Source organism: Antechinus flavipes, chromosome 2, assembly GCF_016432865.1.
Source record: "Antechinus flavipes isolate AdamAnt ecotype Samford, QLD, Australia chromosome 2, AdamAnt_v2, whole genome shotgun sequence".
NCBI classification, from domain to species: Eukaryota; Metazoa; Chordata; class Mammalia; order Dasyuromorphia; family Dasyuridae; genus Antechinus; species Antechinus flavipes.
Genome location: NC_067399.1, coordinates 321137391 through 321153912, shown reverse-complemented (window position 1 = coordinate 321153912; position 16522 = coordinate 321137391). Strand labels below are relative to the sequence as shown.

Here is a 16522-nt window from a genome sequence, read left to right as displayed (position 1 = left end):
AATTTTTCCAGGAATCAAAATCAAGCTCACTGGCCTATGTTTTGAAAACTCTATTCTCTTCCCTGAAAATGTGGAAAATATTTGCCCTTCTCAAATCCTATGGTTTCTCCTGTTCTTCCTGCCTTTCCAGAAACTATTGATCCTAGCTTAGCAATTATATAACAATAATAATGATAATTCTAACAATAATAATATTTATTTATGTAGTGCTTCAAGGTTTATAAAATACTTTACAAATATCAATTTATTGCATCCTCATAACCACCATTGGACGTAGGCATTATTATTATTATACTCTTTTTGTATTTGAGGAAACTGAGGTAAAGGGCAAGGAGCATGGCCAAAGAATCAGGCTTTGAACTCAGGCCTTTCTAACTACAGGTCACACCTTCTGTCCATTTTCCATTATAATTTGTCCCACTCATCATCAGTGGAAGTCCTATACCTTTTTTGATCTTTCTCATTTCTCTGATACAGTTTTGTTTTGCTTTTTTAAGTTTTGTTGTCCTTAGTTTTCCTTACCAGAGTTCTAATCCTGTCTCTGTCAAAAGGTATTTGTGATCTCAAGTGTCTATTCTAGGCATGATATTATTGGAAATAAATTGATAAAGTAAAATGCATCCAAGGAAAGGCCAACTGCAACATGTTATTGTTCATTCATTTGCAGTCGTGTCTGATTCTCTCTGATCTCATTTGGGGTCTTTTTGGCAAAGAACTACTTTGCCATTTACTTTTCTCTAGATTATTGTACAGATCGGGAAACTGAGACAGAGAGTTAAATGACTTGCCCAGGGTCACACAGCTAGTGTCTAAAGCTGGGTTTGAACTCATGTCCTCCTGACATCAGATCCTGTGCTCTGCCCACTGTGCCAGCTATGTAAAGGAACTCTAAGTCACATTGTAAAAGGGGTCCGAAGATATTAAGCCTGCCAAAAAGAAGATTCAGGGATAATCGGAAAGTCTTCCAAGGTATTTCACAACACTTCCCCTCATACTTTATATTCATCTTTTAAACTGACCAATTTGGTTTTCCTCATACATGATATTCTATTTGCCATCTATCACCATAACTTTACACAGGCTGCCCCTCCATTCATACTTCCAACTCTTAAACAAGCAAGCAATAGTTATCTGTTTATTAGACACTTACCATACATTGGGGATAGAAGTAAAAAGAATTTTTAAATCTCTGCTTGCCAGGAGTTTACATTCTAAAAGGAGAAATATGAACTTTCTATGTGTCTCTGTCTCTATCTCTGTCTGTGTGTGTGTGTGTGTGTCTTTTTTGTTTCTATCTCTATTTCTGTCTGTCTCTGTCTCTGTTTCTCTCTGTGTGCCTGCCTCTGTCCCTTTGTTTCTCTCAGTGTATGTTCTGTGTGTGTCTCTGTCCCTGTCTATCTCTTCTGTCTGTCTCTGTCTCTCTCTCTTTCTGTCTCCCTATCTCTCACTGTCTCTGTGTGTATGTCTCTGTTTCTCTGTGTATGAATCTTTTCTCTATCTCTGTCTTTTTCTGTCTCTCTGTCTCTATCTCTCTGTCTCTCGTGTGTCTCCCTGCATGTCTCTGTCTCTGTTTCTCTGTGTGTGTCTCTCTGTCTCTGTCTCTGTCTTTGTCTCTTTCTTTCTCTCTGTCTCTCTGTCTCTCTCTCATTGTTTCTGTCTCTCTGTCTCTATCTCTGTTTCTCCCTATGTGTCTCTGTGTGTATCTCTCTGTCTCTGTCTCTCTCTCTTTCTGTCATTGTGTTTCTTTTACTGGTTCTCTATCTGTATGTATCTTTTCTCTGTCTCTGTCGCTCTGTCTCTTTCTCTCTTTCTGTCTCTCTGTCTCTCTCACTCTCTCTCTCTGTGTCTTTCTCTCTATCTGTGTGTGTTTCTGTTCCTGTTTTTCTCTGCCTCTCTATCTCTCTATCTCTGTATGTGTGTCTCTGTCTCTCTCTCTTCACACACACACACACACACACACACACACACGTATGTATATGTAATGTTAAGAGGACGTGAGGTGGCACAGTGGACAGAGTGATGAGCTTGGAGTCAGGTCATACAGTTAGTATGTGTCAGAGGCAGGACTTGAAGGAAGTGCTGGCACTTCAAGAAACTTAGAGATCATCTAGTCCAATCTTCCCTTTTTCTTCAGAGGAAGATACTGAGGTCCAGAGTGGTAGAATGATTTTGCTCAAGTAAGTGTAGAACTAAGCTTTGAACTCAAATCCTATAATTACAAATCCCATGCCTTAAATGTAGTAGAAGCTTAATAAATTGTTGTTGGTGTGAATGTATCTATATCATATCAAATATGTAGATATGCATATATAAATCATAGCTACTTTAAGATGAAAGGGAGTGAGTGACCACCTACAAAAAGATAGTCATGTGAAGCTATCCACAAACCAGAGGGGAGCATCATAGAAAAAAAGCATTAGAGGTAAGAAATAGAATGATGTACAAAAGCAATATTGCAGTGGGACAGTATTACAAAACACTCAAAAGGAGAATAGACATAAAAAATTCAGTAAACATCAAAAATTTGGCATAGAACTCTGATAGGGGACTTCAGCTACTATCTAGACATCTGCTACATAGTTCTCTCTACTAAAAGTATACCAATAGATAAATTGTTAACTTGCTTTAATGATTATTTCATTCTTCAAAAGATGAAAGAAAAAGGGCAGCTAGATGACAGAGTGGATAGAGGGTTGGTCCTAGAGTCGAGAGGATAGTTCATATCCACTTAACACATACTAGCTGTGTGACCCTGGGCAAGTCACTTATCCCAATTGCCTTGCCAAAAAAAAAAAAGGTGGAAGAAGAAAGCAAAGGAACTTCTATTCCAGATCTAACTAGTAAATAGGAACTGAATGGTAAATTGGAGAGGATGGGGAGGTAGAGACCATTGCATAATAGACAAGGGCAAAAGGTACATACTTTAACTTTGGGAAGAGCAGATTTCAAAGCAAACATTTCAAGAAAGGATCAGTGGAACTTCATAACCTAAATAAGACTCTGACTAAACAAATGCAAACACTTCTCATAAAGAAAAAAAGGGAGCAGTGTAAAAGAGACCAGTGTAGATGGGCAGAAAACTAAGTGACCAACTTATTGGGAGAAAAAGGAAGATCAAAGAAGGAACAGTTGAGTTTCTTGAGTAAATGATATGATACTAAAAGGTATCAGACAAAAGGAAGCGTTCAAATCTCCTTTTGCTTGTTTTCTCTAACAAGAATACTTCTTGTTCTGGGGAAAGAGAGCACAAAAATGGTTAATAGTGAATTAAAACCCAAGATAACTAAGGAGATGAGAAGAGAGCACCTGGCTGCCCTCAATGAGTTCAAGTCACAAAGTACAGATGAACTGTATCCTAGGGTGCTGAAAATACTGACAGATGTGATTAATGAGCTGCTGTCTAGTGATCTTCACAAAATTGTGGAGAATGGGAAAGGTGCCAGAGAGCTGGAGACAGGAAATTATTGTCCCAGACTTTAAAAAAAGGAAGGAAAAAAAGAATATGGGAAGCTTCAGACTATAGGTAAAATTCTAGATGAACTGGCTAATTTGTGAACCATTAGAAAGGGAAGCAATCATCATTAATAACCTGCATGGCTTCATCAAGAACAGGTAACAGTAAACTAATTTCATTTCCTTTCTTGACAGTGTAACTAGACTAGTATATCAAGGGAATATAGCAGATGTAGTGATCCTGGATGCCAGCAACACTTTTGCCGAAATTTCTCATTTTATTCTTGTAGACAAGAGGACACATGGGTTTAGGTGATAGAAGAGAGTTCAGGAGGATTCAGAATGGGTCAAATGAGTGGACCTTTCTTGAAGTCCTTATGAAAAAGCCTTTTTAAAAAATTAAGATATTTACCCATGAGTTTTTTTTTTTTCTGGGATACCTCTCTTCTCCATGATTTCCCAAGAATCACTTTAGCTAAGCTACAAAAGGGTGTTTCCTATGGGACTTAGTCTCATTAGTACCTCAAACTCAACAAGTACACAATAAAGTTTATTTGATTTCCCCTATAAACCTGTTCTCCTTTCTTAACTTCATCATTTGTCAGTGGCAAAACTATACCCTCAATATTCCATATTCAAAACCTTATTGTTCCTTCTAGCTCTTCCCTCTCCCTCATGTTTCATATCCAATCAGTTACTAAAACCTATTATTTCTATTTCTGCAATGCCTTTCACATTTTCCCTCTCTACCTAGTCTCATTGCCACCATTTTAGCATAGAACCTCATTACCAACCATCTGGTACAATAGTCTCCTTTCTCAGCTGCCTTAACTGTTAACAATAATCTCATTTTCTCCTCACCCCCATCATCCTTCATACCACTACTGGACATCATCCCATTTTATAGATCTCTTTATGTCACTTCTTTACTCAAAACCCATCAGAAGCTTCCTACTGCCTACTTAAATTTAAATTCCTCAGCCTAGCATTCAAAGTTGTCTGCAGTCTAGTGCTATACCATATATATCCAGTCCTTTCATATTACTGCTGTTCAGTTGTTTTTCAGTCATGTCTGACTCTTCATGATCCCATTTGGGGTTTTCTTAACAAAGAGACTGGAGCAGTTTGCCATTTCCTTCTCCAGCTCATTTTACAGAAGAGGAAACTGAGGCAGACAGGATTAAGTGACTTGTCCAGGGTCACACAGCTTGTAGGATCAAATTTGAATTCAGGAAGATGACTCTTTCGGACTCCAGGTCTGGAACTCCATCCACAGTGTCACCTAGCTGCCCCTTTCATATTATCCCTCTCCAAATATCCAAGATTCCAGAAAAAAATGAATTATATATTTTGTACTCTCCCCCCCACCAACACACAGCTACCTCCATACCCTTGCACGGTGAACTCTGTGCAGCCAGGTAGCACATTGGATAGAATGCAAGGCAAAGACCTTGGAGGCAGAAAGGTCAAAGTTTAAAGACTTACTGCCTGTTTAATCCAAAACAAATCATTTCACTTCTCTTGACCTCGATCTGCTGTAACATAAATATAATAGCACCTACTTCACAGGATATTGTAAGATAAAACAGGTAAAGTATTTTGCAACCCTTAGGGCACTACATGGATGCTAGCTGCTATAATCTCTGGAAAGTGCTTCCTCCTCCCGTATATACCTGTTAAATTTCTATCCATTCTGAAAGCCCAAATGAAATGCTATTTCCTGCTCCCCTCAGTTGGTGATGACCATTTTGCTAGCACCAATCCTGAAGCCCGAAAGTATTATCTTAACCCATCATTGTAATTGTCCATATACCAGTTCATCTTATTAGACTGTAAATGGTCTGACATCCTATAGCATCATCCCATCACCCAAGGAACTGAACTATCCCCTTTTTTAATCTTTCTCTTGATCCCAATAAGTTGGTCAGGGTAAGGGTTATTTCTTATATAATATTACAATTCCTCCAGCAACTCATGGCAGCAGTATTTCAACATGAAGAAGCTAGGTGGAACAGAGAGTTTTAGGCTTAGTGTCAGGAAGTTTAAATCCAGCTTCAGATGCTAACTATGGGGCCCTGGACAAGTCATTTAAAAATTCTATATAAATTGTATACTTTATATAAAAGATGTATATAAATTTAAGTAAAACTCTGCCTCAGTTTCTTCATCTCTAAAATGGGATAATAATCATAATACTTGACTCCCAGGATTATTGTAATGATCAAATGAGATAATATTTGCAACATACTTAACTTGATAGAGACATTATTATTTATATGTAAAATAAGCACAAACATAAAGATGATCTTTTTTGTTGAGTTGTTTCAATCATGTCTGATTCTTCACAACCCCATTTGGAGTTTTCTTGGCAAAGATGCTAGAGAGATTTGTCTTTTTCTTCTCCGGTCCATTTTACAGATGAGAAAACTGAGGCAAGCAGGCTAAAAACTTGCCCAGGGTCACACAGCTAGTAAGTGTCTGCAACAGGATTTGAACTCAGGTTTTGCACAGATTCCAGACCCAGTACACTATTCATTGTGCTACCTAGCTGGCCCTTAGAGATGACTGGCCAATGAATTAATTCAGATATTTTCCCCTTTCTCCCTAGCCCCTGCTTCCAGACAGGAGCATAGGAAGGAAAAAGTGCAAAAACAATTGCAGCAACAGTTGTTCAAAATTCAGGTGCAATGATAATTGTGTAAATAAATATATACATATACATATATTGGATTTAACATATATTTCTACCATGTTTAACATATATTGGATTACTTACCATCTAGGGGAGAGTGTGGGGGGAAGGGGGAAAAATTGGAACACAGGGTTTTGCAAAGGTTAATGTTGAAGAATAGTCCATGCATGTGTTTTGAAAAATAAAAAGCTTTAATTTAAAAAAAAAATTTCAGGTTCAAGAAACAAATAGGGAAAGAGCAACATCCCCACCTGATCACAGAAGTATGACTAGACTTCCTCCTCCATTGGCTTATGTGGATCTGCCAATAAATCCTAAGATGCTGCTCTTCAGAAAACTGTTCTTGTTTCTGTATTCTCCCCCTTGGTGTTATTTGGAACTATTGCTTCCCTTTACACTAGTTGACATGCCCTTCTGGGTAGGAAGGGAGCTCCAAGGGGAAGAGGAAGTCAATGAAAAGTCATCATAACCTTAGAACTCAGTCACTGATTAGCTAAATGACCTTAAGTTATTTTCTCTTCTCTGAACCTCAGTTTACTCATTTTCAATGAGACAATGCAATTTCATGACATCTCTGGTTCCACCTAGGTGGAAAATGCTATGAATCTAAATAGCCCTTTATTTACTTATAGGATAAGGGGTCAAGAAGTGCTTAATTAGTAGCTTCTCAGAATCCCTTGTTTCTTCAAGATTTCTTTCCATGAGACTTTTCTTACTCTCCCCAGGGTGCTAGAACCCTCCCTCCTAAAATCACTTTGTATTTACTTCTGTTCCCTCCAGTAGAACACAAGCTCCCTGAAGGCAGAAATTGCTTCCCTTGTTGCCACCATACCCCTAGTGTCTAAGAAAGTGTCTGGCACACAGTTAAATACCCAATAAATACTTGTAAATGGCATTCAGTTGTTTTCCCCTTTCTGAATCCTTTTACAGAAGTGATATACACTGAGTGTTCCCAAGTGACCCTCAATAGGGTCAATGAAACAGCTGAGAGGGCCACAAATTTTAAATGCACGTGCCTCTATTGACTATGTGGTCTATGTACAGACAATTTCTAACCTAAAGTACTTTTATTGCCACCACAAAGGCAGTTACTTAATGATTTTCTTTAATCCTCCTACATATTTCTATCTCATCCATCTATTGGGATTCCATAAACCAGAAAGATGTTAAAGTATGAGAAAGGAAAAAAAAAAAAAAAAAAGAGCCAGGGTCCCATCAGAAATAACCATCAGACCACAAATGACCCTTCAGTCACACAGCTTTAAATATATCCCAACTCCTGGATTCAGCCATGTGCTAATCTGAGCATACACTTCAGTGACAAGATCCATCATTGTTTTATTGTCTTTTAATTTCTGATGAAGTACATACAGTGACATGAGGAATGATGGGACAGTCACAGAGAAACACAAAGGGCTGAACAATGAAATGGGAACATTTATCTCTTTACAAATATCAACACTTTTCTCCAATGCAATGAGAGGGCTAAATTAGGATTAGCCAAACAATATTAAATCACATCTCTGGAGGGCATTTAAATAATTAACCCTGGTGTCATTGCACCAGAGATTTATGGGGAGCAAAATTCCAGACCTGCATTCAGAGAAGACTTGAGGAGATTTTCTTCTCCTCCCCCCCAATCCATCCCCATTGGCTGTACATGACATCTAGCAATTTGAGTTATTTTCCTAGAAGGAAAGACCGCCATGCAAAAATTGGAGTTAGTTCAAAAGAATTCTAAGCACAGTTGAGAGAACAGAGATAGACATAAATGCAGAAAAGGGAGCACTTGAGGCCCGAAATAGCACTAAAGAGCATGAATCCAGAAAGTAGAGAAAAGAGCTTACTATGGAATCTAGAGAGGTAGCTCTGGCAAATGAGAGATGGACTACAAAGAATGGGAATGCACAGGGAAGGAAAAGACTAAGAAGACTTAGCAGTATCAGAAGAATAAGTAGCCTTGACCACATTAGTTCTCCATTGTCTCACTACCATCTGTATTCTAAGTTTGTCCACTCTTCCCATAAGCCCTATGTATGATGGTGGGAACATGTGTTCAGAATAATGAGAAAGGAGAGCTTCTGTTCTTACTATGCCATCTTAATAAATGCCTTTGATAAGAGCTAATTATGTTTTAAATGATTATTAAGTTGAATCACAACAGTGGAGAGTCTATCATTTTAGGAGTGGGTACCCACAGTGCATCCCCTTAACCTCAAAATCATCTCCCAGAGGACCCAACCTGCAAAACTTTGAGTATCATATTGCAAATTAGGGATGTGTGGGAACATCTCAGGGATGGCATGAAGATTGTGACAAAAGAAATTCCCAGGCAGGAAGGGGATACATTCTCATAATTACATCTGGGCTTTATTCCTTTCCTATATTCAATCTTCACAGACAATTAAGGGGAAAAAAAATTTAAAAACAACAGAAGACAGAGTTATTGCATTGAAAAGCATAGGAATTTTATCCTAAAATCCATAATCTGGCCCAATGTATAACAATAGTTTATTGGGCTAACTAGCTTCCATCTAATTAACCTTTGGCCCTGTTGCTTCACAAGACCCAAAGCATCTTCTTCTAGACATTACTCCAAACCTCCCCTGGGTCATTTCTACTTTCAAGTTGGTACCCCTTCTGGTCCTTCCTCCCAAATTCCAGGATCAGTGTGCTTCCAAGGGAAATCAATCTTCCACATTAGCTAGTTTCCAGCTGGACTTAATGAGTCCTAGCCTATCCTCCCTCCAGGGAATCCACACTCAAACTTACAATGTCGCACGCTCCACACGTACATACACATTTTATATATATGTGTGTGTGTGTGTGTGTGTGTGTGTGTGTGTGTGTGTGTATGTATATGTATGTATGTGTATGTTTATGTATATATGTATATGTACACATACACATATGTGCATATATATATATATAGTTGTAATTACATATATTCTCACCAAGACTATCAGAAAAGTCATTTCACAATGAGGATTCGTGAGTAAAAATCCATAGTCTTGAGGCCATAAGAGGCAATGTTATGTAGCAGCTAAAGTGCTGGCTTGGAATTAGGAAGAACTGAGTTTCAATACCACCTTCAATACTTATTTGCTGGTTTGACTCTGGACAAATTACTTAATTACTTATGCTTCAATTTTCTCATCTGAAAACAAGGGTTCGGATTCAATGACCTCTAAGTTCCCTTAAAGCTCTAAATCTGTAATTCAATGATCCCAAAAACAAATATGTCAAATCACAAGAGTCCCAAAGTTAGAAACATCCCAAATGCCATCTAATCTGGAAATGTCAAACATGAAACTCTACCCCAAGTGTAGCCCAAATGCAGATTAAAATATAATGGGAAATATTTAATAAAATACATTTTAAAATACAATATAGAACATAGCCCGTGTTAATTTGTGGTTTTCTAAGTCTATATGCTTCCTGCAGGACACCCTAGTTTCTATTTCAGTTTGACACTACTGATAGTTTAACCCAAAGCCTTCTCAAGAATACTATTTATGGCATCCCCACTATCTACCAACACTTAGACCAGATAATTTTTTTTTACTTGTTTGCTTTCAAATCTATTTAAAGATACTTGGAGATATTTACTTTCTCTTTCCTTTTTTTAATTTCATAGGGTTAGAGGTGTGACTTGAATGCTTATCACTAAATAGGGAAAGGTTCTCAGCCCTGCCTTCTAGGTATTGTGGGATAAAACTCTCCCACCCACCTCTGCTTACTTAGAGGCAGGCCTGATCCTGAGAGCAATAAAAGAAGGGAAACAGCTCTGAGACCATGTTAGAGATTAAAGGACCACCCATGACTAGGGGAAAAAAAACAAAAAAACATTTCTGCCTGAAGAACAGAAAACTAAGAAAATGGTTTGTCAAGTTCTACACCTTGTTGTTCACTTCAATACCTTCTCCTCCCACACACATCCAAATTGTTGTTCATTTATTTCAGTGTCTGTTTCCATGATCCCATTTGGGTTTTCATGGCAAAAATACTGAAAAGATTTGCCCTTCTTTTTTTCAGTTCATTTTCCATCTGAGGAAACTGAAGTGAACTTGAGACCATGAGACCATGATAATAAGTGTCTGAGGCTGAATTTGAATTCAAGTCTTCCTTACTCCAGACATAGTGCTCTATAAATTGTACCCCTCACTGCCCCATGCACACAAATAAAACACCTCTTTCCCAACATCCTCTGCAGACTTTGATTTGATTTTACCCTGCTTTCATTCTAAATATTACTTTCGCCTTTGACCTTTCAGCTCTATTATCCATATTCTGTATTTTCAGTTTCAGTTTGCCATGCTATTACATCTGGTCTATACATACTCAAAAACTTCCAGGTTATGTCACCCTTCCCAACCCTCCCCCAACTGGAAGAACTTGCCATGAGAAGAGCTCAACTAGGGTTCATGACAAGTCCTAATGCCAGCCCTGTTCCCCCTGAAGTGCCTTCATCTCCACCTCCTGGATTTCCTAGCTTCCTTCAACCCCCAGCTAGAATTCTCCCTTCTTCAGGTTTTCCTGATCCCTCTCAGTTCCAGTGCCTCCCTTCTGTTGACTTTCTCCAATCTATCCCATCTATATCTTGTTTGTACATAGCTGTTGGCGTATTGTCTCCCCCATTAGACTGTAGATCTTTTGAGATCATGATTTTGTCTTTCTTTATATTCTTAGTACTTTACACAGTGCTTGGAATATATATTGTAGGTATCTACCCTCAGTTTTCCTGAATACAAAATGGGGAATAATACTAGAACCTACTTGACAGGGTTGTTGTGAGGATCAAATGAAATAATATTTGTAAAACATTTAGCACAATGTCTGGCTCATAGTAAGTGCAATATAACTGTTAGCTGTTATCATTATTTTTCTTATACGCTGACAATTCTATCTCTAAACTTCTGTCGTGTCCATCTCCTTTCTATTCATATCACAGAAAGCAAATTCAGGCTCTTATCACCTCTTACCTGTACTATTGCAATAGCATCTTGATTGGTCTCTTTCCACTATTATCTATCCTCCACATAGCTGCCAAATTCATATCCCTAAAGCACAAATCTGAATATGTTACTTTCTCTGTTCAAAAAACTTCAAGACTTTTCTACTACTTCTAGGATAAAATACAAACTCTTTTGTTTGGTATTGACAGCCCTTCACAGTCTGGCTCTAGGTTACCTCTTCAAACATATTCCAGACAAACTGGACAATTTTCTATTCCTGAAGGACAAAATTCTAAAACCCCCACCATGTCTTCGCATAAATTGTCCCCTGTGCCTAGAATGAACTCCTCTTTGCCTCTGAGTCTTAAAAGCTTTTACTTCCTTCAAAGCTCAATACAAGTGATACCTCTTTTACTGACACCCCCAACAAGCTATAAGCCAAATTCAGATTCATGAAGACAACTAGATGGCACAGTAGATAGAATGCTAGCCCTAACTTGGCTCTTTCCAATGTGATTCAAAGCAATTCCAATATATTTGTCATGGAAAGAGCCATCTTCATCCACCAAGACAACAATGAAAACTGGATGTGGATCAAATCATAGTATTTTCACCTTTTTTGTTGTTGTTACTGTTTGCTTGCTTGTTTTTTTTCTTGTGTTTTTTCTCTTTTGATCTGATTTTTCTTGCATAGCATGACAAATATGGAAATATGTTTAGAAGAATTGCACATGTTTAATCTATATCAGATTGTTTGCCATCTAGAAAAGGCGGGAAGAGGAGAAGGAAGGAGAAAAAACTGGAATACAGGATTTTGGAAAGGTGAATGTTGAAAACTATCTTTGAATGTATTTGGAAAAATAAAAAGCTATTTTTTTTTAATTAAAAGAAAGAGAATGCTAGCCCTGGAGTAAGGAGGGCTGAATTCAAATCTGACCTCAGATACTTAGTAGCTCCAGAAAATCACTTAGCCCTGTCTGCTTCAATTTCCTCATCTGTACAATAAGCTGGAGAAAGAAATGGCAAATCAATCCATTATCTTTGCCAAGAAAACTCCAAATGGGGTCTTAAACAGCCTGATAAAACTGAACAATAAGCACTAAAACTCATCTGCATTTTTTTCATAGATTTTTAATGACTTTATATGTGTAAGTTGGTTCTTTCCCAGTATAATGTAAAGTTCTTAAGGATGGGGACTGTTTTATTTATATCTTTATATCTTCAGTGCTTAGTACAGTGCCTGATACAAACCTTGTAGGCGTTTAATAAATGCTTATTAATTGATTGGTGCCATGAAAGCTTGAGTTTGAAAACACCACAAGGAAAGTTGATATCATCAAAATGCTGCCATCATTCTTGGAGCAGGAGCTTCCCCGAAGGAGAAATAGAGTTGCAAATTACAACCTAATAAGCTGGTCTCAGACAATTGTCTTAATATTAAAAGAATAGGGTTGAGAACTTTATGGTAAAATTAAGCTAAAATACTTGATTTATTTACAAAACAACAGAAATTAGGGAACCCTATTCCAGGGTGCAGCAGCAGGACTTGTAGGTAGTTTTTGTTTTGTTTTGTTTTGTTTGTTTTCAATGAATGATATCGATCAGCCTAATAGCTGAACCACCTAAGCAGTGCTTCTCAAACTGTTCCACAAACCACCAGGGGTCACTGTGAACCTTACAAGTGGTCCACCACGGGACTGTCCTCCCCATCACCTCCTTACCGAGTCAGAAGGGATCAGAAAACTTATGAAGGTGTCCCTCCAAATGAAAAGTCAACCATTTATTTAAACCTTGGCAAGAGCATTATTTGAACTGGCAATGCCCGGTGGCAGGACTTTATGGTCACCTACTTTGAACTAATAAGCTTTCTATGGATACTTTTTTTAGAGTGACTTGGAAAGTGTCATTTTGCCTTTTGCACACTCAGTGGAATGATCACTGAAGACTCATTACCTGTAAATAATTTTAAGAATCTGATCTCTGTGCATCCTACCCTCACCCCAAGACATTTTTATACAAGTGAAATCTACCTAAGGGAAAGCTTTATACATCTTTGATCAGTGGAACCCAGGGGTATACATATTAAGAAAAATAGCCAGTGGGAGCACTGAAGAGGGAAAAACAGCTTGAGGGGTGAAAGTGAAAAGGGGGAGTAGAAAATAAGGGAGGAAAGAGGTGTGATTGTCCTATGGCCAAGCTATCCCACTCATGCAACACAAGTGGTGATGAAAGAAAATGGAAGAATTAAATTGCTTATTTTTTATAAGAACCTCAAGCTTTTTGATTTTTTACCACCTCCCGGGGATATTTCCCAACTCTCTCCCTATCCATACCTACACACACACACACACACACTTTTTTCTGTCCTGCCATGACAGCTGGCAGCTGAGTCGTTTCAAAGTTCTCTTCACTTGGTTCTTAGACTATCAGATGAACTTTCCAAAATTTCAGGCAATTTGCTCTGATTTGCTAAACCCTAGAGACTGCTCTGAAAAGGCCCAAAGTAGTAGAAGTTGACAGTCAAATAATAAGATGAACAATAGGAAGCAGTGGTTTAAATCAACCAATTCATCCTAGATATTACTGGGTAGTTCTGTTACCTTCCTATGGGTATCTCCATTTCTGTTTCATGTCTTGGGATTTGTTTATTTGTGAACTGTCCCTCTTCCTCTGGGAAGCTTCAGCAGCAGTCCTCAGAGAAAAGCAGAGTGAATGATTGTGTGTGTGTGTGTGTGTGTGTGTGTGTGTGTGTGTGTGCTTCCACCTTGGAAACAGATAACCTAGAATTCGACCAATTTAATAGAGGTTGCAAGCAAGGGGAGAGACATGCTACTCGCTGACCTAGCTGCAATTTCAGATATGTCCTGACAGATTTGCTTGGGGTCTGTTCCCACCCTGTTTCTTCCTATCAGTTTACTGGTAAACAGAATCAGGAATATGGGGAAAGCAATGAAAGAAAGGAAGAGGAAGATAGGATGAAGAGGAAAAGAGAGAGAGAGAGAGAGAGATGAGAGAGAGAGAGAGATGAGAGAGAGAGAGAGAGAGAGAGAGAGAGAGAGAGAGAGAGAGAGAGAGAGAGAGAGAGAGAGAGAAGGAAGGTGGGGAGAAGGAAGAAAGAGAGAGCAAAACAGAGACAAAAGAGATAGAGGAGGAGAATGACAAAAAAAGAGGAGGAGGAGGAAGAGGAGGAGGAAAAGGAGAAAAAATCAGATCAAAAGAGGAAAAAATGAGAACGAAAAAACATAACTATAAATTCTATGATTCTAAATTACAAAGCAGATACCATCTTCATTTGATAAAGATGCCAGAAGTATCACCAGATTCTCCCAAATGACCAGAACTCGATTAAAATGCAGTTGGGTAATAGAAGAAGAAAGGAGGAGGAGGAGGAGGAAGAGGAGAAGGGGAGGAGGAGGAGGAGGAGGAGGAGAGTAGAAGAGTTAGAGAGGGGAAGGGAAGAGGAGAGACTGAAAAAGACTATTTCATTAAAAACTCAAACGTAGATGCAGTGAGTAGGGTACAAGTCCTGAATTCAGAAGAACCTGAATTCAAATTTGACCTCAGACACTTGTGATCCTAGGCAAGTCACTTAACCCCAATTGTCTCACGCACAAAAAAAAAAGTCCACATGCGCTTAGCCACATGAGCAAACATATATATACTCCTGTATATCCACACTTAATTAAGTCACCTGGTCATCTGATCATTCTTTGTTCCACTAATAGAGAAACCAATTCCTGTAGCATCAGTGAACAAAGGCAGGAGAGATGAACAAAGGCAGGAGAGGGCCAGCGAAAGCAGCTGCTCTCCCTTCTCATTCTACCCCTCTCTCACCTAAATACTCCCCCACTTCCTCCATCCCCTACCCCGGCCGCCCAGCTGAGTTCCTAATGCTACTGACCAGGCTTTATCTCCAGCAGCCTCAGCTTGGGATCTTCAGGCGGGTGCAGTCGCCTCTTCTTGCGCCAGCAGCGGGCAGGGTATGTGTACAGCTGCCCTGGAGCTAAGCCTGAGAATGAAACAAGACAAAGTGTGAAATGAAGTCATTGAATGCCAGAACGAGAAGGAATCTCAGGAATCATTTACAGAGCAGAAAAGCGAAATTCATAAAGGGGAAGATACCCCGGGAAACATAATTATTTTTGGCAGAGATAAGACTTGAATAGTTTCTCCCCGTCTCTTAGTCCTGTGCTTTCTAATACTACTCTACCATACAGATCCGGCACAGGCAATAGATATTTGAGCTGAGAGGAACGGCATACAGCCCCAACCTCTCTTCTTCCAGGTGAAGAAACATTTCCAGGGTGCAAAGCCCTCTTTCTGTTTTTTAGGCTTCCCGATCTCTGCTCTCCTTGCCCAGTCTGGGAACGATCTTGATATACAGAAAATATCAGTGTTCCAAAAGCAAGCCCTTCCTAGTTGCATTCATTTCCCTAAGAGTTTCTCTTTTGTGCTAATGATTGTAGCTGTGTGAGTAATATGTGGAGGGATCTAGATGAGGGCTCTTTTTATTTTTCAGAGGAAATCTACTTAGGTCTTATTACCCTTGGACTTCCCATTTTTTTCATGGTTGTAGTCACCTCTATAGTAGTTTGGTGTCTGGCCAGATGTGTAGGCCATCTCAAAGCAACAGAATAAACAAACCTTTCATCCTCTGCTTTGCTAAAATTGCAATAATGCTATATATAAACCATCTGACACTTATTAGCTCGCTGGGTAAGTCACTTCATCTGTTTAACTGTGCTTCCATTATTCCTAAAAATTGGAGAAGTTGTTGGGGGTTTTTGGAGAAGAAGGGAAGGAAACAAGCATTTATTAAGCACTTGTGATGTGCCAAACTATACTCACATGCTTTCCAATTAGCATCTTGTTCAATCCTTGAAACAACCCTGAGTGGAAAGGCTATTATTATTTCTGCTTTATAATTGAGAAAATTGTAGCAGGCAGAAGTGAAATGACTGGCCCATAGTCATAGAGCTAACCAGGACTTAAAGTAAAATTTGAACTCAGGTTTATCTGATTTCAGGCTCAACACTCAATCTACTGCACCACCCAACTGGAGGGATCTGTGGTTTTAGAAGTGTGGGGTATCTAACTTAGATAGAAATAGAAACCATTAAATCTTACGTAAGAATTCCTGCCTATAGGACTTGGAAAACCACACATTAACATTACCTGTGTTAAATTGTATTTTTATTTATTTTGTTAAATATTGCCCAATTACATTTTAATCTAGTTCTGTCTACACTTGGAAGTGTTCTGAGCTTGACATCTCTATCAAATGAAGATGATGCCTGTTTTGTAATTTAGAATCTTAGAATTTACAACAATGTTTTTTTCTTTCTCATTTTTTTTCCTTTTTGATCTGATTTTTTGTGTGTGTGTGTGGTATGATAAATGTGGAAATATGTTTATAAAAGCT

General features: G+C 38.6%; 1 protein-coding gene across 7 annotated transcripts in view; it reads right to left on the bottom strand.

The window, feature by feature from the left end:
• The window catches only part of DPF3 (double PHD fingers 3), a 406354-nt gene that overhangs the window by 193912 nt on the left and 195920 nt on the right, over window positions 1-16522 (bottom strand). For all 7 annotated transcript variants that reach the window (XR_007950650.1, XR_007950649.1, XR_007950651.1 and 4 more), the window contains exon 3: window positions 15002-15109. Coding sequence is in view for 4 of the 7 variants with exons in the window: in XM_051977667.1 (XP_051833627.1) it covers window positions 15002-15109 (108 nt within the window). In the remaining 3 variants the exon portion in view is untranslated. The remainder of the gene's footprint in view (window positions 1-15001; window positions 15110-16522) is intronic.